The sequence below is a fragment of the Hemicordylus capensis genome, chromosome 6 (assembly GCF_027244095.1).
Source record: "Hemicordylus capensis ecotype Gifberg chromosome 6, rHemCap1.1.pri, whole genome shotgun sequence".
Classification (NCBI taxonomy): domain Eukaryota; kingdom Metazoa; phylum Chordata; class Lepidosauria; order Squamata; family Cordylidae; genus Hemicordylus; species Hemicordylus capensis.
In genome coordinates, this window is record NC_069662.1 from 81,598,350 (window position 1) to 81,613,117 (window position 14,768).

General features: G+C 43.8%; 1 protein-coding gene across 3 annotated transcripts in view; it reads right to left on the reverse strand.

The window, feature by feature from the left end:
• CNTNAP2 (contactin associated protein 2) overlaps window positions 1-14,768 on the reverse strand; it is a 1,803,519-nt gene that overhangs the window by 557,262 nt on the left and 1,231,489 nt on the right. For all 3 annotated transcript variants that reach the window (XM_053266196.1, XM_053266197.1, XM_053266198.1), the window contains one exon: window positions 6,589-6,708. In XM_053266196.1, coding sequence (XP_053122171.1) covers window positions 6,589-6,708 — 120 coding nt within the window. The remainder of the gene's footprint in view (window positions 1-6,588; window positions 6,709-14,768) is intronic.

A 14,768-nucleotide genomic window follows, 5' to 3' on the forward strand; every position in this document is an offset into this window, starting at 1 on the left:
GCACTGTGTTAGCAGTTATTTTATCAGTTCAGGAAAATGGAGCTGGAGGACTATGCTCTATCCCATGGTAGATGTGCTGCAGGGTATAATGTGCTGGTATGATGTGCTACAGGGTTCTGTTTTGTCTCCTGCAATGTTTCATATTTACACGAAACCACTCAGTGAGATAATCTGGAGGTCTGCTGTCATCAGCATGCTAATGATACCCAGCTCTATTTTTTCTTTCAATCAAATTCAGGTGAGGTAGAGGAGGTCCTGAACTGGTGTCTGGAGTGAGTAATGGACTGAATTAAGGCCACTAAATTGAAGTTAAATCTAGACAAACTGGAAGTACTGTTGGTGGATGGCACCAAAGCCACACTTTGCCTGGGGCACCCCTGAGCTTTGGGCCAGTCCCGAGTCTGGTTTTCTTTTAGTGTTAGATAAAAATCTTTATTTGTCCAAACTTTTTGAACAGCTGTTTTATAGGTGAAATTTGTATGTTGCTCTGCTTTTATTTGTTGCATTGGTTTTTGTTGGTATTGTTGCTGGTCTGCGAACCCTTGGGCTGTAGGGTAGTAAGTGTTATGAATCAATGAATAATTGAATTTTTGCCATCCTGATTCTGTATTGTAGTGCACAACTGGGTATATGCGGGAGGCAGAGAACTCATCCCCAAGATACCTTCATGCTCATCACAGGAAGGCAGTCACATGGACTGCAGAGCCTACAATGCTCCCTGTTTGCCAAGCTATTCAGCATGGGCAGAATTACTCTGGATATATGGAGTGAGTGGATTGAAAATGTTAGAATACTGGCTGATATCCAGAGCAATGAACCACTTGTGGAAGGATGTTGGGCCAGCACTAAATTGTTGTGCTAACTCTGGAGCTTGTGCAACAACTGTGGCATGCATGATGTGTTTTAATGGGGACATTTGCACAAGAGCACTATAGCACAAGAGCACAATTCTGCAAAACTCAATTTTTAGTGCAACTAAGCTAACTTCTTGTGCTGGCAAAATTTTGCTTATTCCACAAATGCTTCTTTGATCTGGATGTCAGTCACTTATTCCAATTCCCCCAACTAGAAATGCTTAGCAGTGCCATTAGAAATTAATGTATGTGTTGACTGCTAGAACATACAAGGAACAGTAAAGGAAATAACCTATCAGCATTACTTACCTGGGACTTTTACAAACATGGCTTTTGGCTTGCATCTCCTCTGGAATGGAGGATGCGAGTTCCCTTATCAGCCGAATGTACCCCGAAGTCACAGCAGGCTATCAGGGACCAGTTCACAAACGATTCTGGCTTTCCCTGAATTAGGGCTGCACATTCTAGCTTAGCACAAATTACGTCTGGGGTAAAATTCCTCTATTTGCAGCAGCTTTTCCTGATAAAACTGAGGTTTCTTGTATGCCCCAATGCTTCTCTGTGATGTGTGGAGGGCCATTGCCAATAAAATGGCTTTCCCCCTCCTCAAACCTGCACGTGTGTGTGTGTGTGTGTGTGTGTGTGTGTTTAAAATATTTGCTGGGTGGATTTGTAGAACGCCAAGAGTCAGCAGAGGGGGGCTGCTTGGCAACTTGTCTCACTGGTCTTCCGCAAGGAAGCGGTGTTTGACAGCTGTGTTCCTTATTGCCTGCTTTCCTGACTGTGGTTAGCTTTGCTTGGGAAGAATCCAAGCTGTAATTGAAATGGGCTAAATGGAGAGCAGATGCCCTTTCGGAATCTGTAGTAAGAGAAATATAGCAAAGGGCTTTGGATGCTGAAAGTACTGCTTGCTGTGTACTTCTTCAAGGCTGCTTTCTTTACCCCTCCCCCACACCCCGCCTTTTCTCAGCAAGTTGGCTGGAAATCGAAGGCTGGAGGGGAGAGAAACTACCTGTGATCAATCATGCGGCTTTGGCAGTGTTACCTAGGGCAGAGCGTGGGCAAAATAGAGCCAGCCACACATGCTTTCGCTGGTGATGTGGAGACAATATTGTGGTGCAGGGAGCACAACTTTTGCAGATAGGCTTTGGGCAGGGGGAGATTGTGTTTGCTTCTGGCTGTGTTGATTTTTTTTGGGGGGGGGGGGTTAACCTAGAAAATCCATTCCAGGCTGGGCTCAGAAAACAGTGTTGGCAAGTGGTGGTGCTTTATATAGGTGGGACCTATATAAAGAAAGGATTGGTGCAAGGTTTATTTGGGGCAGCGGCTGTGTGTTTTAAAAAAGAGAGAGGTACTGGGGCTCAAGTCCAGGACTCAGTTGTGACTGCAACGGCACTCTACACATGCTCAAAGGGGCTTTTTATTTTTTCACGTAGTTTGGAATGGTTCTAGGTGAGCCCTAGTACTAATTAAGCCCTGTCAAAATGTGAATTGTCAAAACTTCAGCCCAGGGTAGTGCCGCTTGACTTGCAAAAATGAATGAGAAGTTGGAGAAAGGAAACTTTGGGATAATTCATGTGTGCGGTGGGGAGGAATCGCTTAAAAATAAAGCCCATTGATTTTGTACACATGAATAAATTATCCTAGAGGATCCCTCAGTTGTTATGCATGCCATAAAGATAAAAATGACTCCCCAAAATTGGGAGAAACCTAAGATCCAGTTATTACCAGAATCAGCTCCCCAACATGGACATTTTCCATGTGGGAACTGTATTTATTATAATATTAAAAGAAACCTGCATTGGATCAGAGTTAGCTAATTACAGACCTGTTTCCAATTTTCCACGGTTGGGCAAGGTGATTGAGGCTGTGGTGGCCTCAGCTCCAGGCAGTATTGGATGACACTGATGATTTAAAACTGGATTATTTTAAACCCATTTCAAACTGGCTTTGAGCAGGCTATGGGGCTGAGATTGCCTTGGTCGGTCTGATGGATGATATGCAATTGGCTCTTGAGAGTAGGAGTGAGATTCTGCTGATCCTTTTGGATCTCTTGACAGCTTTTGATACCATTGACCATCATATCTTTCTGGGCCACCCAAGTAAGATGGGATGGGGTGGCACTGTTTTACATTGGCTCCATTCCCACCTCTCTGGTAGATTCCAAATGGTTTCTCTTCCAGTCTGCTGCTCTGCTTTGTGAGAGCTCAAATATGGAGTTCCACAAGTCTCCATACTACCTCCAATGCGCTTTAACATCTACTTGAAACCACTGGGAGAGATCATCAGGAGGTCTGGTGCAGGATGATCAGTATGCTGATGACACCTAAATCTATTTCCAGACTTCATCAGGAAATGGCGTAGCTTCCCTAAATGCCTGCCTGGAGGCGATAATGGGTTGGTTGAGGGATAACAAATTGAAGGCGAATCCACATAAGACAGAGGTACTGATGGGGTGGGGGGAGGGTTGGGTACCCGGGAGATGGTTTAAATCTGCCTGTTCCCACTGAAAGATCAGGTACATAGCTTGGGAGTGCTCCTGGATCCCAAACTCTCTCTGATTTCTTAGACTGAGGCAGTAGCCTGGTGCGCTTTTTATCAGCTTCAGCTCATGTCACTACACCCATATCTGGAGATAAATGACCTTAAAACAGTGGTGCATAGGCTGGTAACCTCCAGGCTCGGCTGCTGTAATGCACTCTATGTGGGGTTGATTTTGTATGCAGTCAAGGAACTACAATTGGTAGAGAATGTGGCAGCCAGACTTGCCTTTGGGACAACCTGAATGGACCATATAACACCACTTTTGAAAGAATTGCATTGGCTGCCAATATATTTCTAAGCAAAATACAAAGTGCTGGTTTCTTTGTATTACCTATAAAGCCCTCAATGGCTTGGGTCCAGGGTACCTAAGAGAGCACCTTCTTTGTCATGAAACCTGCCACCTATTAAGATCATCTGGGGAGGTTCAGTTACAGTTGTCACTGGCTCATCCGGTGGCAACCTTGGGAACGACCCTTTCTGTGGCTGCCCCAGGTGCTTTGGAATGCACTCCCTGTCAAAATAAGAGCATCTCCATCTCTGATTGCTTTTTAAAAGATCCTGAGACTTTTAACAGAAATTGATTTTAAACTGTTTAATTGGTTTTATCCCATGAAATTGTTTTAACTTTTTTATTCTGTGACATGGGTTTTTTTTTTAAACATTTACATCTTGCGCTTCCTGCAAGGAGCCCAGAGCTCCTTAAACAACAACCCTGTGAGGTAGGTTAGGCTGAGAGATATGTGACTGGCCCAGAGTCACCCAGTGAGTTTCATGGCTGAATGGGGATTTGAACTCAGGTCTCCCTGGTCCTAGTCCAACACTCTAACCACTACACCGTACTGGCTTTAACTGTGTTTTATATTTTTTGTGTTTAAAATTATGTAGTGGTTAGAGTGCTGGACTAGGACTGGGGAGACCCGAGTTCAAATCCCCATTCAGCCATGAGACTAGCTGGGTGACTCTGGGCTAGTCACTTCTCTCAGCCTAACCTACTTCACAGGGTTGTTGTGAGGAGAAACCTACATATATAGTACACCGCTCTAGGCTCCTTGGAGGAAGAGCGGGATATAAAATGTAAAAAAATAAAAATAAATAAAAATAAAAAATAAATACACTACCTAGATACACATATCAGGCTATATATAAATAAATATTTTAAAAAATGAAGTTCTAGGCTATGCCTCCCTTTTAAAATAATGAGATGTTTTTGATAATTTCTCCAATGAGTTAATTGCTTCACTAGATCACTTTAGGGCAGCACATCAGGAACAGATGCTTGCTCTTCAGGAGAGCTTTTATTTCAGGTAGTTGTATCTGGAGGATAGACACAGATATTCCTGCTGTTGCAGAAATATATTAAAGATATATTAAAGAATATATTAAAGATACATGTAAACAAAGTTTATTCAATTTCCTCTTTTTACTTTTACTCTCTTATCTCCCCTTGACTTTTAGAGGGTTTGTTGTGCCAGTGAACAGATTTTAGATGGTTGTGTTAGTGCTATATATGATTAACTTAAAAATAATAATTTAGTACTGTATGGTATTATATTTGAAAAATAGTTTGTTTATATATGATTTGAAAAATGTTTTTGGTATAAGAAATTGACTTATTTCTATAATCAAGTTTATTGATTATTAATTTGTGCTACTGTTTTAGGTAATGTATTAAGATATGCTGAGATAAGATGCTGAGATAAGTTCTAACATATACAGGCTTTTCCTTTTTTATATTTGTGGAAATTTTAATTCATTTATTTAATTTATATGTGTGTACTCATATTTACAAGAAATTGTTATATAATATTAGAAATTGTTTTAATAGTTGCCTCTGAGGAACAGTATTCAGCAGTAGTCAGGGCCAGGAGACATAAAAGAGTTCAGTTGGATCTGGGGCTCCAACTTGCTCATTTGGAGTTCTGCTAGGTCTTGCAGATCAGCCTGATCTTGCTAGCCCTGAGGGAAACCAGGATGGGGTACTGGGGGACAAATCAGATTCTTCCATGCTGCTGCAGTTATTAGGGCATGACATCCTAATTGACTTCTAACTGGGCTCAGAATAACCAAAGCTCACTAAAGCCTAGGCCAATATAGAATTAGCAAAAACTGCTTTTTTGTTATTATTCAGATGCATCCTAAATATGTGACGTATTTTTGACATTGTACTTAATTCTAAAAATTGTCAATTTCATAAACTTATTAACACCAATCATGGAACTCACTTCTGGTTTAATTTCCCCATAAGACCATGTAGCTTAAGAAGTAGTTAAGTAGAAGTTAAGTAAGAAGTAGTTTAATATTTCTTATCCTCCTATTTGACTAAGCTTTACATCAACAAATTCTGTAGGGCTGAGCCAAACGTGATTATAATAGAACTTTTGGCCAGAATTTGGGGAAGGGACCATGAAATTTGGTGGGGCCCAAAATGAGAGAGATTTGGAGAGATGAGTAAATGGGGGGGGGTGCATTTTCACTCAACCCTAAATTACAGATCACTGGAAGGGTTTTTTAAAACAAAAACAACAACACTGAAATATGCAATATTTACTGAAACTTGGCGATTTCTTTAAATACTTTCATATGTAAATATGTATTCATTTCTACATGAATTGAATTGAATTTCTTTATGACGGCCAGAGGCCAGTAGAATTTTTTATATGTATTTCTCATTTGAAACAACAACTGAATGCTAACAGAAGCTGCATGCCAAAAAATTGGCCCAAGGAAGACAATGGGAGGGATTCTACTATTTTTCACTCTCCTTTTGCTTGCTGCATGGCTTTTGGCACAGATGGATTCTGCTGGGATGAGGGAAACCAAGTAGCAGTTGGTCCTAGCTAGCCAAGGTAGGGACAGAGGGTGCTTCTGCTTCTCCCTCAGGAGATGCTTTTATTATTTAATATATTCTATTTTAATTATGCCTTTTCTCCTAGAAGCTCAGGGCAGAATGCATCGAGTCATCCTATTTTATCTCACAACAACCTTGTGAGAGAGGTAAGGCTGAGAGTGCGTGAATTTCATGGCCTGAGTGGAGATCTGAATCCACATCTTCTTGGTCCATATCTAATACTCTATCCACTATACTGTACTGTTCCATTTACCATATAAATACAGGAAAGAATCAATGTTATACACATACAGGGAAAAGGTGCCACTACAGCAACTTTTAAAGTATTAAAGGTGTCAATACCTGTCATATTGCAGTAAACTTTCAAAGGTCCCAATGCACCACTGCCATCTGGATCAATCCAATAGGAACCCGTTGCTTTGCCCAAGTGTTTATATGCTTCACAGGAGAGTTCATAAATTGCTGCAATAAACAAAAACAATACCTCAAGTAAAATAAACTACCTCTGAGACCCAGGAATATTACATCCTTAGGAGATGTTATAATATTGATAGATTTGTGGGGTGGAAACATTGTAAACGAATTTAAATATTGTATGTGATTTAGTAAGTGGAGTACAGTATTTTGTATCATAATTTTGCTTTCAATTTAATGGAAGAGAAGAAATAAACTTGCACAGAGATTCAAAATCTGCAAAAAATTTAAAAAGCAAATATGTAGATAAATGTTATCTAGGAAAAATGCATAAAGAAAATCTAAATAAAATTTAAAGCGTGTTCGCTTGAGAGCAGTGATTTTCAGACTATGTTCTGGGGAACTCTGGGACTCCAAGGTTCTGATGTCATTCACACAATCAAAAACAACGTTCTACCTGAGTTTGAGAGTTGTGTGTGCTCCCAGTTTTCAGTTCTGTGGAAGCAAGGTAGGAGGAAAACCTGGGTAGAAGTTATTATGTGAAAGCAAGGTAGGAGGAAAAACTACCCAGGTTCTCCTTTTACCTTGCTTCCACAGAACTGAAGATTGGGAGCCCATACAACTCCCAAACCTGGGTTGAACACAGTTTGTGATTGTGTGAATGACCTCTATGTGGTGTTGCTCAGTTAGAATGTCAGTTATAGTAGATAAGGTTTCTTGAATGATAGCCCGCCTACAACTAGCAAACATTTCTTGTGATGTAAAGACACAACAGCATGTTGTAGGTTGTGCTTCAGTTCATGTAGGGTTAGTCTGAAGCCTGACAAACCTAGCCAGCATCCTGTTTGAACTGTGAATGCATCCTAGAACATGCCTCAGAAAGAATCCTCTGTGACATGCAAGGCTCCTTGGCAGACAAATCAATGTGGAAATATTTGAAGGTAGTAAGGTTGAAAATAACCACTCAGCAGCTACAGTTGTCTGGAATTCATGTAAACAAATGGAGTGGCTTTGCTCCTCAGATGTCTCATTAGTGCTTGAGTTATTCATGAGTATGGTGGCCAGATAACAACCTGGAATACCCTTCTGTCTTAAGGAACGATGGCTTTTTCTACCCACTCCTTTCCCAGACTTATGCCCAGCTTCCATTCCCACCTGGTACAAAACTGAAGAGCTGCATGCTTTGGCAGGTGAAAGGGGAAAGAGGGATAGGGTGGGGAAGAATGTGGCAGGAGAAACCATCACTGTGTGCCCCATCACTGTGTGCTGTGTGCTGCAGATCTTTTAAAGAGGCAGAGGGGTCTGAATTGCAGCCTAGCAACCCTAGATCAGATCATGAAGGGCCAGGGGTGTCATTAGGGGGTGACCCATGGGGCCCAGGCCCCCAATGAATGGCCCAAAGCCCTGAATCTCATCAGCCACTTCCTTTTTTAATGAGGGGTGGGATGTTGCCACCACCACTGCTGCTGGCTCCAACAGCCACAATCACTTCTCATCTCTGTCTCCTCCCTAAAAGTTCTGTGACAGTGACACACCCCAACACAGCACTTGTCTCCTCCAGACTTATCTATTCATCAAGGGTTTACTGAGTTTAATTGTCAAAAGGTGGATTGTGGACCTGGGATCCAGATATTTTGAGGACCTAGCAATGTCCTTGTGATGGGCTACCTTCCCCCACTAAATGACCAGTGGCCAAGTATTGGGAAACAGAAAGACCATAGCACTTGCTCACTGCATAAGCTAAATGTGTATGAGTTAGGGATATGCAATTTGATTCAACCTCAAATTGATTCAGGTCAAATCAGGGGCAATTCGCTGATTCAATCTCAAATCAAATCACCCTTAAAATAGAGGGCGTATTTCTGGATAGAAGAGAATCATCCCCAATTCAATCCAAATTGATTTGGGTGATTCAAGCACCATTTTGAGGCCCATTTTGCTAGGAAAGTGGGCCTCAAATGGCATTTTCCCCTGGGGAGAGCTGGTCTATCAATTGGGGTTTGCGGGTAGACCAGCTCTCCACAGTGCATCTGCCTGCCTCAGAGTCCTCCAGAGCAGGCTGACATGCTAAGTCTGGAGGGAGGCCTGGTCTACCTGCCAACTCCAATTGGTAGACCAGCTCTCCCCAAGGGAAAGTGCCATTTTGAGGCCTGTTTTTCCAGCAAAATGGGCCTCATAATTTTATTTATTTAATACATTTTCTATACCACCCAAAACGCAAGTTCTCTGGGCAGTTTACAAAACAATAAATATAGCCAATAAAAGATTAAAGCATTTCAACAATTAAAATTAAAAAGTTAAAACTATTAAAACACAATTAAAACACAATTAAAACAGTATCTAATTAAAAGCCTGGGTGAACAAATGCATCTTGACTGCCCTTTTAAAAGCTGTAAGAGATGGGGAGGCTCTTATTTCAGCAGGAAGTGTGTTCCAAAGCCTCGGGGCAGCAGTGGAGAAGGCATGTCCCTGAGCGGCCACCAGACGAGCAGGAGGCAACTGCAGACGAACCTCTCCAGATGATCTCAATGGGCGATGTGGTTCATAGCAAAGAAGACGTTCTCTTAAATACCCAGGGCCCAAGCTGTTTAGGGCTTTATAGGTTACTAGTATTTTTAAGCCCGTTATGATAACGGGCGCTAGCTTTCTCTGCCGTCTTTATCCGCTGCTCCAGTCTGTGTGGGTTTTTTTGCGTAGTGTTGTCTCCTGGGTGTGTGTTGTGCTTTGTGTAACTTTTTGTTACTAGTTGTGTAGTGCTTATTGTAACTGGTTTTTTTTTTTGTTTTTTTTAATGTTTTGTAGTTTCCGGCACTGTCTCTCTGGCTCTCTGCTGGCGCCGATCCATTCCGCGGCAATCAGGCGAAAATTAAGCATAATTTTCAAAGTAGAAGTGTGGAGCATGCAAAAAGAGCTCCTCTCTGTGGTATGCTGCTGCCCATACTGTTGCAATGGACGCGAAGGATGCAATAGGCGTCCTTCGCGTCCATAGCGGCAGTTTGGGCAGAGGCTTAGCACACGGAGGAGCTCTTTTCGCGTGCTCCACACTTCTACTTTGAAAATTATGTTTTCTTTTTGCCCGATTGCCACGGGCTGGAGTGGGTAAGGTGGGTTTGGGCAGCTGGGTGGGCGGGAGGGCGGTAGTCGGGGGCGGCGCAATTCTCAAGGGCATTTTTGGCCCTGAATCTTTTGGGGGGGGGAGCTGGGAAGGTGATTTTGGGCAACTGGGAGGGCGGGGGGTGAGTGGGGAAGGTGATTTTGGGCAGCTGGGAGGGCGGGAGCTGCGGCGCGGCCAGGCCTCGGTAGCGGCTTTGCCGCCACCTCGCCCGGCTTCCCCGTCCCCCAGCTCGGTCTTAGTTTTATTTGTTTCCCTAGCTGCTGGGTCCGCTGCTTCTGGGAGCTTCGGCCTTATCTGGGCTGCGCCGCAGCTCATGGCCGAGGCGGCGGCTCTGCCGCCACCTCGTCCAGTTTCCCCCACCGCCTCTCGGGGCCGCCACTGTTTGTGTGCCCCAGCCGCCCATAGTGCCGCCCGTCCTTAGTGCCGCCCGTCCATAGTGCCGTCCATAGTGCCGCCCGTCCCCAGCTGCCTGTCTTTGTTGCTGAGTGAGTGTGGATTCTGTGATAGCAAATGAGAGTGGATTCATGGTGTCTCATTGGAAATCTCATAAGCTATCATAGAATCTACACTCAGAATACCTCAGAAAAACAACAGAACCATCACTCCTATCTCTACGGGGATTGCTGGGAGGGACTGAGGGCATTTTTGCCATGGCCCCGGACCCACTTTGGGGGTGCTGCCACCCCACAGAGGTGGGTCTGGGGCAGCCCCAAACCCCCATTCTAGCCAATGGAAAAAAAAATTTTCTTCAGAAATTCACCAATAATACTAGGAGCCACCAATTGCCTTGGGATTTTTGGGGTGGAGGACACCCATGGGTGGCTACCACCCACCCCAGCTTTTTTGCCCCTAAGGGCTCCACATTGTGAGTTATGGGCAAAAATTTATTTTTTGAAAAAAATTTGTAAAAAATCAGAGGAAGGTCCAATCGACTTGAAATTTGGGTGGCAGGTAGAACACAATGTCCCCTTCAAAACCAGCCACTTTTTGTGATCCGAACCGGTTCGGTTCGGATCCGAACCGGTTCGAAACCGGACCGGGGGGGTGGTCTGGCAAAACCAAAACCGAACCACCCCGGTCCGGTCCGGACCCGGTTCGGACCCGAACCGAACCGGGAGAACCGGTTTTATGCACATCCCTATGGGTGGCCTATCTGGCCGCCCAGTGCTCAGCGGGTGATTATATGCGGGGAGAGTGGGCTAAGCCCGCTCTCCCTGCAGACCTCATTTTGGTGAGTCTCACTGATCGTGAGACTCACCTCAATGAGCAGAACCCAAACATCCCAAGTTTTGACTCCCCCATTCAAAATGGAGACGTGTAGGATTTGGTCTGACATTTATATCAATGGCACTATAGAATGCAAAAGCTACTCAGAGAGTTTTGGTGCTTTGTTTTTCTTCTCTGTTATGGAAAAGGGATTATTAATGAGGTGAGTCTCACGATCAGTGAGATTCGCCTCAATGGGGTTTGCGGGCAGAGCGGACCTAGCCTGCTCTCCCCACAGATGATCCCCAGACAGTCCTGGATGGCCGGATTGACCGCCCACATGACTGCTGGCTCCATCATGGAGCTGGCGGGGGCTGCAGGGATCGGGGGCCGCATGGTCCCTGGAAGTTCCACAATGTCCCGCACGAGCACACGGGGCATCCTGGAGAGACCCCTGGGGCCGGGAGGCTTGTTTCAGCTTCCAGCAAGGGTCTCCTCATGTGTTGCCACAGTGCGGAGCCATGCCACAGCAATACACGATCAAATATACGGGGTTAGCGGAGCGCTTGCTCCACTAACCTCGTCTAAGGAGAGGGGGAATTAGGAGGATTTGCTGCCGGGAGCCACACAGCTCCCATGGCAGCAGATGATCAAGCAAAAGTGTGCTAGGCTCCCTTAGCCCGCTTTTGCCCGATCGTGAGAATCTCCTCAATGTCTCTGAGTGTGAGGATACACTACTGCAATTATTCTTAGGGTGACTAGACAGAGCATCCCAGCAGATTAAGGACACTTTCAGTCTAGCACTAAGAATAGGTACTTCTGACACTAAAGTAGTTCAGTAATAACAGGGTAGATCGGAATCAAATTATTGTTTTCTTTTCAGTTTGCAGCTGTGGGTATTACAGCAAACATGTACTTTGGCCCAGTGTGTGTCTGTTTTAAGCTTAAATAGAAGCTACAAAGTGTTTGATTAGGATTAGGCCCACAGTACGTGGCAAGAAATTATTTGACCCTTTCCCTTCATGCTGCAGTTCTGATGAAAATACAATCCTTGGAGATAATCAGCCTTGGGGGAAAATCTCCCATTGGCACCAATAGAAGCTTCTCTCCAGGACTAATGGCAGCTTTGGTGGGCCATTTTAGCTGGGATTGCAAGCATGGTAATAAAGAGTTAAAGAAATCCCTCAAATCCCCCCCTCTCACCCCCCCCCTAAATTGGCCCCATAGACACATTTTTTAATCACTGGGTTTAGATTTGGCATCAGCATCTTTGTTTCTTGATTTGTTCTACCTTGCTTTCAGTATGACTACCTGACTACCTGATGTCGGTGTCCAAAGCATACTTCTCTCCCCTTTCAAATATTTTGTTAGTGATGATTAGATTGCAATTGAAATTGATTAAATGTGGTTTGGTGAATAACTTTAAGAGCCTTTTCTTGTGAACTTCATTCTAGAATTGGAGCCGGGTTTAAAACATGATTCAGGCCATTCAAACCTGTTACAGTTTATGATTGCACTGTATGCCAATTTTTGCAAGTGTTCTCTTCAGTTTCAAAATGAAGCCATACTCTTCAAAAGCCAAGAGAGGAGAAATACATTCATTTATTAATTCTTATTCCACCCTATCCTTAAGGATCAGGGCAGATTACAATTATAATTCTACATTTTAAAATGAGAATGAAAAAATCAAGAAATAGAGCTTTCCTCTAATAATTCCATAATTAGCCCCAAAGTAGTGATAACAAAACTGAGAACTATTGGCAACATAGTGAAAATTGTTTGCCAGTCAATATCCTCTGCAGAACCATTTTGTGTTTCCTGAGAAAGCAATATTTTAATAACTAGTTGTCATGATAACAAATATATATCTTGGTTTTGGAAGATTTTCAAAGGTTGTCAATGGTCAATCCATCCAAGTGGGGTAATAAATGGTGAAACCTCCCAAATTATAGCAAAGAAAAATTGAACATGAGTGTCAGACCTCATCTTGCTTGCTCACAGGTTTGATAGGTTAGTGGGGAGAAAGAGGAGGCTTCCCCATCCAGGGATGTGTGTGTGTGTGTGTGTGTGTGTGTGTGTGTGTTTGTACACAAGGTTAGGATCTGTGCTAATATCCTCCAGGATTATCCATCAACAGAACCAGCTACAACAATGGTGGATTCAAAGGCTCAAAATGATATTTCTAGTGGTTGTTTCTGAATCCATGGAACACATTCTTTGCACAATATGAGGCCATCACAAGGATGCTATTCACATGTGCTGGCAAAACTGGGCTAAGGAAGCCCAGCCTGGTTTTTCTGGCATGTGTGAACCACCAGGAGCTGCACGGCTCCCAGTGGCAACACGGTGGCAAACCCGCTTAGGTAGCCTGCTGCTTAGCCTGGGTTTTGGGTATGAGGGCGCCCAGAAACCATGCTAAATGATCGTGTGTCAGTTCTGTGCAGTACTTACACATGAGTAACCTCCTGACCAGTGCCAGGAGAATCCCTATAATTCACTGTGCTCTTGCATGGTGCATTATAGGAGTTCCAGGGGCTGGGAAGACACATCCCAGCCCCCAATCCTCCATAAGGCCAGCAGTAGCTAGCAATCATCTAGGCACACAATCCACCATCCTACAACAAAAAAGGAGATCGCCTGCAGGGGAGGTGAGCATTTCAAGGCTTCCTCTCCTTGCCCCTTTGAGACCTTTCTCCTGATTGTGAGAAAGGGCCCAAGATTTATTTGAGGACCAGTTTAGGAGTTTTCATTAGCAACAACCTTGCATGTACCCAAAAATATTGGGGTGTATCTACATAGCAGTCATCCATTTTTTAACAGTTATTTTGTCTCCCCAGGAGTCCCCCCCAAGACACAAAACTTTGTATGTAGCATAGACTATGGAGAGGGGAAACTGAGTGCATGCAGCAATGTATACCTCCATGGTGATTACCCTGGCAATGCTGCAGCCTAATGAGCAAGGAAAGGAATAGCATCCAACAGGGAGGTGTAGCAATGTTGCTGGTGCATTGACAATGGATATCTTTAATGAACAGGGTCGAACAGAGGTGCACTTAGGTAATTCTGGAGCCTGGACCTAAAGGATTGTGGAGACCCCCACCCCAGCTGCAAGTTAAGCATCATCTCCCTACACACACACACACACACACACACTTTTTAAGATGTGGGTTCTTGAGGGTGTTGTGAACAGCCTGGCTGTCACTAACACAACTGTAGCCAATCAGGCTACTTCAGATTTGTTATCTGTGAGATCACGTGCATTCAGGAAAGAGAGCGAGAGAACAAGCGTCCCACACAAACTATAATTTAAAGGGCTTTATTGAAATTGGGATTACATTCAGGCAATTAAGCATGTAGGCATGTAGCAAAATACTTATTCATTGCAATGTAGAGTTCTCAACAACTTTTAAAAATTATTCATCCTCACTGGACACAGTTAACAGCTAAAATCAATTTCTGCTCTGAGTACAGTGGAGATACATTCCTGTCTAATCTGGGCTAGTGGCCAAACTTTGTCTTATCTCTACTACTGCGTAGCAACAACCTAAAACAATTCCCACAGCTCAACTCTAACAGAAAAGGCATATCTCTTCTACTTTTGCAAGCAGTTTAAGCAGTTTTTAAAATCTCCTCCTCCCCTCCTTATACAGCTAACGAAGCTTAGCAATGTCCCAAATAACCCAAGGTTGCTCAAACAGAAAGCAGAAAACCACATATAGGGGCTATTCTGGTGATCACAAAAATCGGGCTAGGAAAGCCTAGCCTGAATTTTGTGGGTCATCAGAAC